Source organism: Micropterus dolomieu, linkage group LG01 (genome assembly GCF_021292245.1).
Source record: "Micropterus dolomieu isolate WLL.071019.BEF.003 ecotype Adirondacks linkage group LG01, ASM2129224v1, whole genome shotgun sequence".
Lineage (NCBI taxonomy): Eukaryota > Metazoa > Chordata > Actinopteri > Centrarchiformes > Centrarchidae > Micropterus > Micropterus dolomieu.
This window is the reverse complement of record NC_060150.1, coordinates 24,264,275-24,279,251: the sequence shown is the minus strand read 5'-3', so window position 1 is coordinate 24,279,251 and position 14,977 is coordinate 24,264,275. Positions and strand designations below refer to the sequence as shown.

The 14,977-nt window shown below is 40.0% G+C and overlaps 1 protein-coding gene across 1 annotated transcript in view; it reads right to left on the bottom strand.

Annotated features, from left to right (window-relative positions):
• Positions 1-5,600: 5,600 nt before the first annotated feature.
• The window catches only part of LOC123975070 (protein FAM92A-like), an 11,418-nt gene continuing 2,041 nt past the window's right edge, over positions 5,601-14,977 (bottom strand). The window contains exons 5-9 of the mRNA XM_046056214.1: positions 11,430-11,435; positions 11,222-11,326; positions 11,014-11,127; positions 6,133-6,336; positions 5,601-5,986 (exon numbers count right to left, since the gene is read on the bottom strand). Of these exons, the coding sequence (XP_045912170.1) occupies positions 5,801-5,986; positions 6,133-6,336; positions 11,014-11,127; positions 11,222-11,326; positions 11,430-11,435 (615 nt within the window). The 3' untranslated portion in view covers positions 5,601-5,800. The remainder of the gene's footprint in view (positions 5,987-6,132; positions 6,337-11,013; positions 11,128-11,221; positions 11,327-11,429; positions 11,436-14,977) is intronic.

Below are 14,977 nucleotides of genomic sequence, written 5' to 3'. Positions count from 1 at the left end.
GCAAAAATAGACTTTGCACAAACTTACTCAATAAAAGCCTTTCACACTTGTGAAATGCTTGTAATTATACAATAATAATATAAATATTATATTATATATTGTATGCTATAGTAACATCTGACAATTATCTACAAAAACTTTGTGAAAACCAATCATTTTGACCACAACTGTATATTCCTCAATTAGAGGTTTATAAAAAATGTACACACAGGATCTCACGAAACTGAGTACACGCCTCACATTTTTGTAAATATTTGATTATATCTTGCCATGTGACAATACTGAAGAAATTACACTTTGCTATGTAAAGCAGTGAGTTTACAGCTTGTATACCAGTGTAAATTTGCTGTCCCCTCAAAATAACACATCACAGCCATTAATGTCTAAACCGCTGGCAACAGAAGTGAGTACACCTCTAAGTGAAAATGTACAAATTGGGCACACTTTTCTTCAACACAGAGTGGTTAGTATGAGGTCACTGAGGTCCGGACCTCAGTAATTATAGCCTTTGTATGTGTAAAAAAAACCAAAACATTGATAATACGATAAACTTAAATGAACGGCATGCGGGTGGAGCTGATTATAGGCTACCGTCTCTCATTTCAACTTCAGCTCTCAGTGTCCACACTTGGGGAAAGACAATAAGCACATGAAAACCTTGTGCATGCAATAACTGAGAGCACCACTGTTTGCGGGCAGAATTTTAGATGAAACCTTTGACTTTCGGGGTAGATGAAATAGGGTGAAGCGTCTCCCCATTAAGACGCTGAGCACATTTGGGGCATAGCAGCATAACTTCATATTTAAATCTCATGACATGCCGGCAGGATCGGTCAGAATTTAATGTTAATGTTCTGTGTTCTCCACATCCAAAAGGTCTCACAGACAGTCCAGGTTCATACAGTGAACCTGTTTGGAGTAAAGCAGCTGTCATCTTGATCAATCCTGAGCTCCATTAGTCTAAATTATTTTAGAAGGTAAAAGTTGAATTCATTTTCCTATGGAGAGTTTGCTCTGTCTTTCCTGTCAAGTTTAGAACTATAGTTTTTAGTTTTGCTGCATAAATGTCCTATGGTATTTGTTGTGACATACTGCGCTTATGGAAACATTTAAAATGACTGACAGCAGCTTCTCTAAAGAAAGCAAACATTAAAGAAAATACAATAAAGAAACTACTTGGACCAGCAGAGGTGGGGGAAAAAAAATTTAAGTTGGATGAAGGGCCGTTAGATGATTTGTGCATAAATGATTTGGTTAGCCTATTGCAAGAGCTGTTCTTTTTGTATAGGCTTCGCCCTCTAAGGCTATCGCTATTGGGTTTACCCTTTGCGTGCCTGTGTGGCACCGAGAAGAGTTGTCTTCGCCCACCCACAGCGTGGGCCTCTCCTACGTCCGCACCTTGTATATGTGGCACGGCGGACCAGGAGGGGGGGGAATTGAATGAAAGCCAACGGTGCCACCTAGGGAATTGCACCCCAGGAAATACTGTTTAACCTCTTATTAACTGAAGAAGAGAAAGGCACACAGGGACGTTACTGATGAGGCAGAGACGTGATTCAGTATAAACAAACACCACAAACACCAACCACAACCACAGCAGGGACAGATCAGGAAGCAGAGAGAGAGCAAGGGAACACAGGTGTCTTATACAGCCTAAGCCTAATAAGGAGGTTGGCCAGGGGAGGAGTTAAGTCTAGGCTGCATTCAACACCACCACACCTTAACCTGCACTTGGGGAATCTTTCCCCACCACATATATATACAACGGTGAGACCTGGCCATCGGATCCCATTTTTCTTCAGCACTGAGCTGTCTAAAGAGCAGAAGATTTTCAGTCAGAAAAGAAGAGCGATGTCTTCTACCGAGCAGGGCGGGACGCCGCTACATCTGTACATATGTGTTCCGTCCGTGACGTGTTGAGTCTTGTTGCTCTTGTGGAAGTTGTTGACCAAGCACGCATTTCCCACACTGTGTGAGCCAGCTGCCGTTAGCCAGGTGTGCTCAGCGCAGCTGCTGGGTTTGGCCAGGCGGCTGCTTCTGTGGGCGTACACTTGTCTGTCCTCCATCAGAGCAGAGTACATCCCTGGCGTGTTGAACAGAAGGGCGAACTTCATGTCGAGGTGGCGCCTCCATGCCGATCTGGATCTGAGGACGACGCTTCGTGGCGATGTTCGCAGCGCCTGTTTATGGTGTCATGCCGACACCAATGCCACGGACTGCGGGGGACTGGGTGGCTCATTTTATGTCTCTGGGCAGGTGGGTTTGTGCTTGGTGGTACCGTATGGGCCAGTGAGGCGTTGCTTCGCCTCTAACCCAATAGAACGGTAGTTACGTACTATAACTCCAGATTCTATGAGTATAGGCGCAGCCCTCTAAGTTGAAGGCCTCACTGGACCTTGGTTCTCAGTGCTGAAGAAAAAGCATTTTGGGAGCCGAAGGCCAGGTCTCACCGCTGTATATATACAAAGTTCGGATGTAGGAGAGGCCCACGCTGTGGGTGGGCATAGCCAACTTTTCTCAGTGCAACAATTTTATGTTGTTGTTTAATAACAATAGTGCCCATTAAGCAAGTGGCGGTCAGTGTGCATGTGTGGCATTGCATGCGTTTGTGATAGAAGATGGAGAGAGACAGAGCAGCAGCTGCGCCGGTGATGTGCAGAGTTGTGTGTGAACTTTGTGGGACATTTGAATCATTTATCACAATTGATGAACCACATAAAGAATATTATATCATTTATAAACAGTACTTGGAATAGACCTGCAAGGAACTGCGACGTGCATGCAATTGGCAGTGAATTGGCAGACAGACCTTTAGCTGTAGTGGCCGCTGATATATAGCCCCTTTAACACTAGAACGGCCATGATGGTCATTTTGAACGTTTTGAAATTTTTGTAGAATCTTTCTTTGTTGAAAAAATAAATAAAATCCTGCTGGTACCTGACTTTTCCTAAAAGTGTCTGTATTTTCATTTAAAATGTTTTTCATATAAATTACACATAAGGCAAAAAAACAAATGAACATTTTTATCTATTTCATAGGTCATTGCGGTATTCTTTTGTTACATTTCCTGCGTTTGACCTTTGTCTCAATGTCAACAGAAAGGTCAGTAGCGGTCCTGAGTGTTTTGTATATATGCTAATTTCTACAAACAAAAAGTATATTAGACTAAACTGGTTGATCAGAAATAGGCTAATAATAATAATAATAATAATGAATTACATTTATATTGCATTTTATCATAGATACACAAAGCGCTTCACAGTGATGGCCACGTTATCTATAGGCTATATATATAGCTAGGCTTCTAAAATGAATGAGCGAATGAAGAGGAACATGACTGGAAACATGGCCCTGGAGATGCTTCAGAACTTGAATAGTGATGATTTGGATGCAGGGGAACAATCGGAGCTGGAAAGAGACAGTGACGTTTCCTGGGTGCACGTAAACATTTAAAATAAAATGTTTTATAATTAAATAAGATACTTTTAATTGTTATTATCTTGTTCTGAATTATGTTGAATGGATATGGAAATATAGCCTATCTGTTGTGATATTCGATAATTACGGTAGGCTACTAATTACTATTGATATTGATAATGTATAATTAAACTTGTTTAAATGTACATTTTGGTGTTTTGGTGTTTGGTTATTTTTTAAAAAGATATCCTAATACAATAAATGCATTAATCTCTCAATTATTTATCATTAAACATATAGAGTTGGGAATCTAGCGGCTGTTCTAGTAGTTATGGAATTCTGGTGCTTCTAGTGTTAAGCAATAAAACTACAAAACAATATAAATCTCCATCTGAGTTACACATTCAAATTGTAAGTTTAATATTTAGGTTAAGTAAAGACAGAGAAAAATATCTTTTAAATAAATGTACAATATCAAGAATCACAAGGGAAACACAAAAGAAGCATTACACTGCTCAAAAAATTAAGGGAACACTTAAATCACACACCAGATCTCAATGACGTATTAATGGTCATCACCAACCGATTGAGGGCTGGATTCAAAATCACAATGAAAATCAAAGTAAAAAAACTGAAATCACAGCCTGATCCAACTTGCGTGAATTTCATCATGGCAACTCAGAATTTGAATCAATAGTGTATTTTGCCCCTACGTGCCTGTATGTACTCCTGACAAAGTCTGGACATGCTCCTGACAGATGGTGTCATGAGGGATTTCCTGACAGCCCTGATCAGGGCATCAGTGAGCTCCTGGACAGTCTGTAGCGCTACTTGGCAGCATTGGATGCACCAATATATAACATCCCAGAGGTTCTCACTTGGATTCAGGTCTGGGGAACGTGAGGTCCAGTCAGTGGCACCAATGCCTTCATCAGTCAGAACTCCCTACACACTCTGGCCCCATAAGGCCGGGCAATGTCCTGCACCAGGAGAAACCCAAGGCCTCTGAAACCAGCAAAAAAACGACTGAGGATTTCATCATAGTACTTAACAGCAGTCAGGGTACCGCTGATTAGCATGTGGAGGTCTTTGCGACCCTCCAAGGAAATGCCTTCCCAGACCATCACTGATCCACCTCCAAACCGGTCAAGCTGGATGATGCTGCAGGCACCATAACTTTAACCACAGCATCTCCAGGCATCTGTCACATGTGCTCAGTGTGAACCTGCTCACATCTGTGAAGAGAATCGGGCACCAGTGGTGGACCTGCCAATTCTGGCGAATGCCAATCGAGCTGCATGGTGCTGGGCTGTGAGCACAGATCACAGAACTTGTGTAATGGCCCATCTCCTGGTCTCTCCTCCATGCTCTGGAGACTGTACCGGGTAGACACAGCAAACTTTCTTGTGATGGCACTTATGGATGTGCCATCCTGGAGGAGCTGGTCTACCTGTGCAACCTAAATGGGCTACCAGTAGTGAAAAGTACACTAGTAAAATGCAAAACTAAAGAACAATCAGTCAGAAAGGATCAGGAAAGAGCAACTGACTGTGGCTACCACCTGCAAAACCATTTCCTTTACAGGTATTGTCTTGCTGTTGCCTCTTCAGTGCACTTGCTGTTAGTTTCATAAACCACTGATTCACAATTGCTTATGCTTCCCAACTGGACAGATTGATATCCCTGAAGTTTATTCACTTGATGTTATTTTGTGATGATTTAGTGCCCTTAATTTCTCTGAGCAGTATATATACTGTATACAATATCAAATACATGATTCTCAAATGCAAACATATCAGAAATGGTATCGGAGTGTTTACAGAAAAGCATGATGTTGGAGGCCTTTTTTAGCAATAAATGACATCATTAAGGACCTTAACTCTGTGTTAAAGCGGTGGTATTATGCTTTTTGGCCTTTTCCCTCTCCTTTATTGATTTATACACCTTTTTGTGCATGTAATAGGTTTGCAAAGTCCAAAAAAAGCCCAAAGTCCAGCCCAAAGGAAGTTCCCATCTCCCCCTGTGATGACACAGGGATGAAAGCAAAATGCGCCTCATAAAACGCTTGCTAAATTTAAATTTTTTTGTCTACTAAGCTAACAATTTTCAGGCAGATTAAAAGCAAATACAATTAATTATATACCTGAACAAAACATAACTTTCAGTGCACTCGTTGGTACATTATTAATATTGTATGAACATTATTTGGAAAGACTGCACCCGTTGACAACAATAATGTAAAGTGTTGAAATAAAACTGTACAGTAAACACTGTATCTATTTCAGCATGAAGGAAACTACATAACAACACAGTGTTTCCATTTATGCAGCACTATGTATAAGTTGTGTCTGTGTATATGTGTATGTTTCTGTGCACAGGCTGTTACTTTTGCAATCTGCGCATCTTGGCATATTGAGCAGCATAAGACTGTCTGCTGGTGTGCTGACCCTCCTCTAGCTCTGATTCATACATCTCTTCCTCTTCTTCTTCTTCTTCTTCATCCTCTTCTTCATCCTCCAGCTCTTCCTTCTCCTCCATGCCTCTCTGGCGATGTAAGGTGCTGCGAAACTGCAAATTAATATGGTTAGAATTCTCAGGCTCACTGAGTTATGGCCTACAAGACAGCAGTTCAAAATTGACCAGAGCATAACTAAAGACTGTCTTATCCTTAACAAGAACTCTCATTCTGTCACTATGGTAACATTATGGCTTACCCTCCTGGTTGTTTCTGTGTACTGGCTGTGTTGCTGTCGGGGGTTTTGGCCTGGGGAAGAGGCCAGTGTTGACCTGAGGCTTTGGCCTTTGGGGGAGGCCAGTGTAGGACTGGGGTATCTCATGAGGGGAGAAGAGTAGCTGCTCTGAGGGGTGTCCAGGCGCCGAGCTGGAGAGTCGGACAGCTTGATCCGTCCAATGAACAGCTATGGAGTAAGGAAGACAGTGTCATGCTAACTCCAAAAACAGGACAATGGCAGAGTTATACGCTTGTTGTTTCACTCTATCGTTTTAAATGATGATGGAGCTTGAAACAGCATTTATGACTCTGTCCTTTTTTGGAGTAAATCTACTCTCATGCTGCATGTTGTAAATAACTGTGGATTGCCTGGATTATTATTGAACTATTAATTGACGAACGGCAGCATATCCATCCACCAAGTGCATCTTTGCAGTGTTTATGACTATAGGGCTAGTTTGCCAGATCCAGTCAACAGCAACACCAACAGCTTTTGGTCTTGCGATCTTGTTTTGGTTGCAACAACACCTGCAGTGCACAGTCACTGCGAACACGCTGTCATTCATTCCAACATGTAAAACAAAACCTTCTTCTGTTCGTCAGTCCCACCAGGATTTCGAAATGTCGCGATCACAACTATTAACACAAGTCCCCGTGAATTCAATGCGACCAATCAACTTTTCTGAAAAGTTGACCTATCATTGCCATTTCCCGCAAAACATTGTCACGCATCAGATTGTCATTTCCTTGTTTACAAGTTGCAGCAGAGCAATACCAACGTCTGACTGTGAAAAACAGCATCCAGATCTTTTTTACCAAAGGTTTAAATACGCAGGATTAGGGTTAGGCTCACTTTATCCCACAATTTTATCGCAAAACAAGCCCAAACACTGCAACTTTCATCGCAATTTTTTATAAAAGCTGCTGTAAAATCAGCCATTTTAGATCACAACAATCACAAAAAAGGCCAGCGAAATCCTGGAGGGACTGGTATGTGCACACGTTTAAAAAATACAACATGCTAACTGATGAGCATTAGAGTTGATAGATGTATTTTTGACTCCAGTTGCACACAGACATGAGATTGTTATGAATCTTGTCAACTCTCAGAAAGAAAGAAAATTAGCAATGTTTGGTTCATATTAATAGGTTCACATGAAACTTTATTTCTTCTTTTGGGTGGTTAGTAGTGGGCATGGCTTATCAGTTTCTCAGAAACCCAAGTGTATTTAGTGTGCATACATAGTAGCATTATTATGTCAAATTTTTTGAGCTGGTATTGGACTTAAAGAGACTATACCTGTATACTAGTTGTCTTTTGCTGAGAACTGTTTCCCTTTGGGTGAGAAGAGTCTTAGTCGAAAAACGTTTAATTAGTCAGGCAGTCTCAGAAAAAAAAAACAACTAAAGCCTCAACCGCCACTAGCTGTGCCTTAACATTGGGATGAAATTTGTTGTAACGTGGACCTTTTTGTTGTAACACGAGTCACAAGCGCACACTGCTCTGCTGCTAATTTTCTGCCATTAACTACTTAGCAGTGCTATTAGCTGATTCTACCTGGACTCGGAGCTCGGAGTACCAGGGGAGTGTGGTTGTTTATTAACACCACTTGCACAGGAACAAGGAAGAGGTGTACAGGCCCAGGCAGGGGCCCCAATGGGGAATGCTTCACGGGAGCAGTGCCTGAATGAGCACCAGAATTGAAGTGAGCAGGCAACGGAACCGGGCTCAACAGCTTCCCAGTGAACATGGACCAGGACTGAACACTCCGAATTGTAATCTTTCTTGTAAACACAAGAAATGAGACTTTGCAAACTAGACCTCCATTGAAAACTGGTGAGATATGCATGGACAAGGAAACCGCAAAAAAAGGAAAGGCAAACGATCTACAGGTGAGGGGGAAACTAATTGACACAATTCACAAAGGTGAAACAACTAAGACATCAGAGCCAAGTACAGGAAGTTAAACATGACAACGCAATACTAGGGGCAGACTAAACTACAAATTAAAACAGGAAGTAAAGCTTACATAAACACACAAGGCAAGAAATCAGAAAAATAAAACATAACACATGGCATGAGTGCACACAGGAGCACAGACAAAACAAAACAAGATCAGAACACTAATGAAACTCAAAACGGCCCGAGAACCAGGGACCATAGGTGACCTCAGGCAGTGGCCTGAGAACCATGAGCAGCAGGTAACTTCAGGCAGATGGCCCAGAAACCAGGGGCTGCAGAAAACCTAAGGCAGACGGCCTGGACGTGCCCCTGTATCCATGTGCTGTGCCCCAGTGAAATTGGCAAAACTCCTAGGCGTCGTTTTTGTACGTGTAGGGCTCCACAGTGAAGTGAGCAACTGCAACATCCGGTTACACTTTCAAAATAAACTACTAGCAGTGCTAGTTAACGATATGAAATGTGCAAAAAATGAGTGTTGAAAGTGGGTGTTTACAACAGTGATGAGAGGAAAAACATGGACAATCTATCTGTGCACAAGAAGAGAAAATAACCCAATGAGAGTGACTTTCAGGAACAGCAGTCAGGTAAACTTGTGTTCTCTTTTCTGAAAGTCTGATGTGTGCAGGTTCATGTGCAGCTGCAGTGAATCTCTCTCTGTCTGTCCTGCTAACCCAGCTTGGCAGCGCAGCTAGGTCTGTCTGTGTCTTAGTTGCTTGCCAGACTTTGACTTAATAATATTAGAGTGAAATACAACTATTTATTAAGCTTGATAAACGCCGACGGGCAACATTTATAAACCGCAGCACAGAAAAGATAGCCACATCACGCTTCAACATGCGTTCATACACCCATGCACGAAATGAAACTTTTGCATTTCAGGAGAAGGGTCCGGCTGAGCGGAATTTATTGCATTCCAGCAGCAACATTCATGGTACCAGTTCAGACAGCACACGGATGTGATGGCACTCCTCACACTCTTCACAGTGGTTATCTGTCTCTCAGTGAAGGTTTAGTTACAATCTTTTAACATCAAATAATGTTATATTACACGCGCTGCTGTTTGTTATTTTGTTATTTATATGGTCGCCCCTTTGCTCTTATGTATTTCCGTACCACATATTTTTATCTACTGTTCATATATTTTATAAATGTACATAACTTCTGGTTTTACTGTAAAGTGTCTTTGAGTGTCCTGAAAAGGGCTATAGAAATAAAATGTATTATTATTATTATTATTTTCCTCAATAAAAATGACAAATGGTCAATAAATATTCAATAAATGTTGATCTTATTCATTTGAATCATGAACAAATTAGCACTTACTTCAAGATAAGATACTTAAGATATATTTATTTTGTTGTTATATGTCATAGCACAGTTGACCCAAATCCATTACTAGCACAGACCCAGCCCAGACGTCTTTAGCAGGTCACACAGACCCAGGTGAAAGACAGGCAGCCTCAGCCAGTATGAGTACATCCAGAGGTCTACAGACAGCATCAGTCTTAACAGACTTTATGAGGATTTTTCTATAAAAGGTTTCCATTCAGGCTTATTTCAGAGACGGAAAGGTAATAGTGAGAGCAATGCAGTGTCAGGTGTGACTGTGCAGCAATGGCAAATTGTTTACATGGCTCACAAGAGAGGTATGAGGGCCATGACAAAATTCTTCTCAGGTGGTAACATAGCTATGTGTGTTTATGCTCCAGTCAAAGCCCTTTCTGACATGACAGAGCCAATAATGATGGGCTTAGCATAGGAAGCTGGTGAGGCACATACTAACCCATTTCATACACTTCAATCAAAAATATATCAAAAATTTACATGGGGAGGAGGAGGCCTGTGCCCCAGTAGAGCTTTATGTCTAGCAACACCCCTGTTGAGACGCCTTTGTTTTATCATGATCAAACAAAGTTTTTAGTTCCCTCTTTCCCCTTCTCTGCTGCAAGTTTGCATTACACTTTTTTATCAATTGATGGTTTATATAATTCACCATTCACACGACCTAAATACACTTGTGCCATGCACTTTATACCATTCGCTATAGATTGTTTAAATAGTGCCCTTTATGTTAGAGGGTGCTCATAGTGTAGACACTGCTAAATAACCGATTGTCGAGGATTCCCTTCCCAGTTGAAGTATGAACAATGGCACTGTGTATAGATGGCATTTATGATTACTAAGAATTGTAGTTACATTCTTAGAAGACCCCATCTAACATTCAGGAAAAAAATTAGAGACATAAAGGCAATATGGGGGACTGGAGGAAACTGAAAAAAAAAGTGTGAGGATCCGGAAGCGTTTTTCCCCATTTTGTTTTATAGAGTACTTTTTTGTTTTTAATAATATCTTCCATGTTACTTAACATAGAAACCTGGAGCTCTCCTGTATCATGTAACAGCCACATAGGTAAATGTTGTGGCCACCAGTTTTCAAGTCAATTATTTCACCGTTATTTGTGAGATATGTTTCTTTCATTAATCATCACAGGAGCAAAATCTCCTAAGTCAGAAATCCTTTACCTATCATCTACATTTACTTTACCACTTATCTTTGTTAAATTTAACAAATAGCAGTTGCGAGTTGATGTGCCTAATGTGGCAGCAAACAGCTGCCTATTTACACATCCAGTAGACGCTGAGCAATATTACTATTCATTTGGAGTTGTATTTCTGGCCTGATGAACTTCAGTCCAATAGTCACTCTACTTTTAGCTCTGTTTTTGGACTTTGGACCAACTCCTGAGAAGAGAATATGTGGCTCTTTTAGCTGATAAATGCTCCACTATGTTCACTAGCTAATTGCTTACTTTGTCTGCTGTTTGGGGCTGAGCTGTAAGGTGGGATTATCTTCACAGTAATCACACATTTTGTTTCCGGCATTATCAGCTACATAAGCTACCTCCAGATCCTTTTGAGTGTTCATTGCCTCCAGGTTGTGGTATGTGTGTGTATAGACCTCCAGCACTTTAGCATGGAAGAGCATCTCCACTGTGATGAAGTCTGTGAAAACCCTCTGCCAAAAGAAATAGCAATGGATGTTGTCAGTGCGACAGTGATTCTTTATACATTCTTGTAGGATATATGTGTACAGTATGTGTGAGACTGACTTTGATATCCTCCAGCTTCTGTCTCTGGAAGTCTGTAATGGTCTCCTCCAGTTGTCTGATACTATGCTGTGCATTGCTGGAAGCCTTCTGAGCATTTGCTTCTGCCTGTCAATTAAGACACATTACAATACACAAAACTTTACCTCAAAGTATGTATGAGCAGCTTGAAGGGACTGAACTGTGATGAGATAATAATAAAATAATTTACCTGTGACTGAAAGGTCTTGTCAAGAAAATATTCTCGAGTGTAATTGCATACAATTGTAACTTGCAAACATGTTTAATATTTGATGCCTAGATGTGAAAGTCAAATAACATATAATGTCCCATACAAAAAAACTGATATATAGCCATAAAATATATACGTACAGTATGTCAACGTATATCTCTAACCAATATCTATAATATAAAAGTCACATATTTACCAGATACATTATATTTTGTATACATTCTGTATACCACATATTAAATCATGGCAAAATAATTAAAATGTTCATATATGATCAATATATTCTTTTGCAGACATATGTATTACCTCTATTTTATATGATATAAGATATATGCTGATATATATGAGGTTAGGGCATTGTTACTTATATAAAAAAGACTTCCATCCACCGGCTGGTAAATGTGAATCATCTTTTTGAGATGAAGCAACACCACTGCACCAGGGCACCAGTTTAGACAAATGTCCCAAAATATGGCATCATTTTGATAATTATGAATCTCTAAGTTATACATCTCTGAGTAATAACAAACATTTGATATGATAGATATTACATTTTCAAATATTTGACAAGACTTTGCACATTAATTGCAAAAGAATGCATTTGAACATTCAGTATCCCTGTAGGCTAGGTGCATCTGATATTGTATATATGGTACGTAACATATTGCAATATTTTCATACGTGGTTAGGTAGGAACATATTCAAATCCAAAATTCATATTTTATGTAAAATATATGGGTCTATTTTACACAGTATGTCCAAGGAACAAATTAAAAATTCCCATATACCTACATATATTTTTATCACAACTGTACACTGATATAACTGGATTGTGTTGACCTCACCCAGAGTTGTTGTGCTCAGGAGGTAAACACCATATTAACTACCTATCCAAGCCAATTGGATAAGAGGCCTTTATCATCCACCCACTCCAACCTCAACAATGGACACACCTGCTGTGTCCTATATGGGAAGGTCGTTATTTCGAGATCATGAGATAATTATGCCGAAATCACTGGAAAGTGGAATAACAAAATATTTGAATAGCTTTCCTGTGACAAAGCAATATATTTCTTAAGATCTTGAGACAAACAAATAATCTTAAAACAGGGATCTGCAAGTTTTTTTAGGATCATTTTAGACTGGTATCCACTGTGCCTGGTTTGCTCACTCGAGTACAGGACTTTCCCACATTAGGTCGATGTTTTAACAAAAACATTTATCCTCTTCAAACAATAATGCTCACAATAAAGCACTTGCTTTACTTTGCTACATGTCAGACTGGTCTGATGGCTCTTTCAGAGGTGTGTCAAGCACCTCTGAAAAGTTCTGAAGGACATTCAAACAGTGTGTGAATTGCATGACACACTTCTGAAATAGCTGTTGGGAAATTGGTTGCTGGAGTCACCTGAGGTCAAGTCTGAATGTCCATCATTGACATGAGGCCAAATGTGAGCGTTTGTTCAATCCCCTGGGAAGGGATGAAAGGACAGGAATGGTAAGTGGTGTGTTGCAGCCCTCCTTCCCTGTTTAGAGGTGGTTTATCTATACTGGTGTCAATTAAATCTTTTCACAGAGAAGCCATGAGAGGCAAAACGTTTTCAAGCAACCTCAACCAAGTCCAGTTGCCCTTGATTTTACCTACATTTCATAACTATCACCTGGATGGCAAAAAATATCCAAAGACATCCTCAAGATTTTACTTTTAGCTTTTATTTTCCCATAAGGGGCTTTATGTTAGCAGAAATCATCTTAGTTAAAACTGTCTGAAAGTATCAGGTATAAATATTCAGTTTCCAGTTCTTCGTTGAAGCTAGTTGATGTTTACACTAAATTACATATTCAAACCTGAGAGTGCATGGTTCTTATGGCTCCATCAAATGGATATATTCAAGATGTTTTGTGCATCATTTTAGAAACGCTTCGTCAAATTTCACAGTCAGACTTTGTGTCATTGGAAACTTTGGACCTCTGTTCTGAGGGTTTGAACCATGTTTGGTTGCATGAGTTTATATTGAATGACCTGTTGGTGGTTCATTATGATTAAATAAGATACAACAAATTTGAATGCATGGTGAAAAAGTCAAATATCTGTGAAGGATACAATGCTCTGTCGGTCTGCTGGGTTCCTCAATCGCATTTTCTCCAGTTTCTGCAACTCCTTCAGCTCTCTGTTCAGATCAGTGCTGAGCTTCTTCAGATCTACCTAAATGGTAGATACACTGTCAGCTCAGACAACACAAAGGCCAGTCGGTCTATTTTATGTAGTATTTATATGTGGAACACTGTCCTAAAAAGAAAAAAGACAGCACTGGTTGTGTGATTAAATGCATAAATGCATGACTTATGTTTACGTATACCTCACTTGCAAGAACCTTTACATGTTGAAGGGGTTACTGCACCCTCATAACCATGAGAGCAGTGTTGTTGTGGACAATATGGTTACCAAAGGCTTGTCCCAGGCAAGGGACCAAAAGTGGTTTTAGAAGCCTTATGGATTGACAACTTTGGTGTGCTGACCCCAGGCTACTAAACTATATTTATCTTGACTGTGTCAAAAGAAAGTCTCTTGGAAATATTTACTGAGAATTTGACCACTTCCGTGAGTCTGACAAAAAAAGAGCATGTGACTGACAGACAAGCTAGACAAATGTGGGATTAAATTCTGCTTAAGTATTTCTAGTTTCACTTTTAAGAGAAAATGGGCTTTAAAGATAAATTGTATCTGAAAGTGTTTTGCATCTTATTTTTTTCATTTATTTTATTTTACCAGTAACAGATGTTGGAAAGGGTAGAGTCATTGCATAATCAGGATTTAGGCCAGCCATAATTAACTGATATTAGTGTCTATATATCGATATCAGAAACACACATCTGTATCCAAACTGACCCTTTTATTTTTGACTATGTTTCCATAGGCTTGCAGGGGAGCAACAACTTTCATCTCCATTCTCTCTACCTGCAACAATAAAGTGTTCATCATTACAATAAACACATGTTAAAGAGTTTGGTGCAAAAAAAAGAAAGAATGATGCACGGATAATCACAGTATCCCTGACCTGAGCCTGTCTGTAGTCCTGCACCATGGCCAGGTCTTCAGCCAGGTTTTTTAGGCCAATCTGGAGCTCTTGGTCTTCTGTGCTGGAGAATTCAAAGAGTTGAGCCACCAGCAGGTCTGCCTTGTCTCTGAGCTTGGCTGTTTTCCTGGTGTAGGAGGCTAGCAGGGAGCAGATCTCACCCAGGTACTTCTCAGCATGGTTCACCGTCTGCTCAATGCTCTTCACCTGGACATCCCTACTGGGATAGAATCAAGAGAAAACATTGGAAATAGGATGTGCTTTATTATAACATATTAGGAACAAACTAGCTTGTTAACATTAAAATAATCCACTACAAGTAAACGTCCTGTATTCAAAATCCTACTACTAAGTACTAACAGGTAAATGTACTTAATGTATCAAAAGTACTCGTTCTGCAGAAAATGGTCTCTGTGACTAAAATGTTATAATGTATTTTGTCATTAAAAC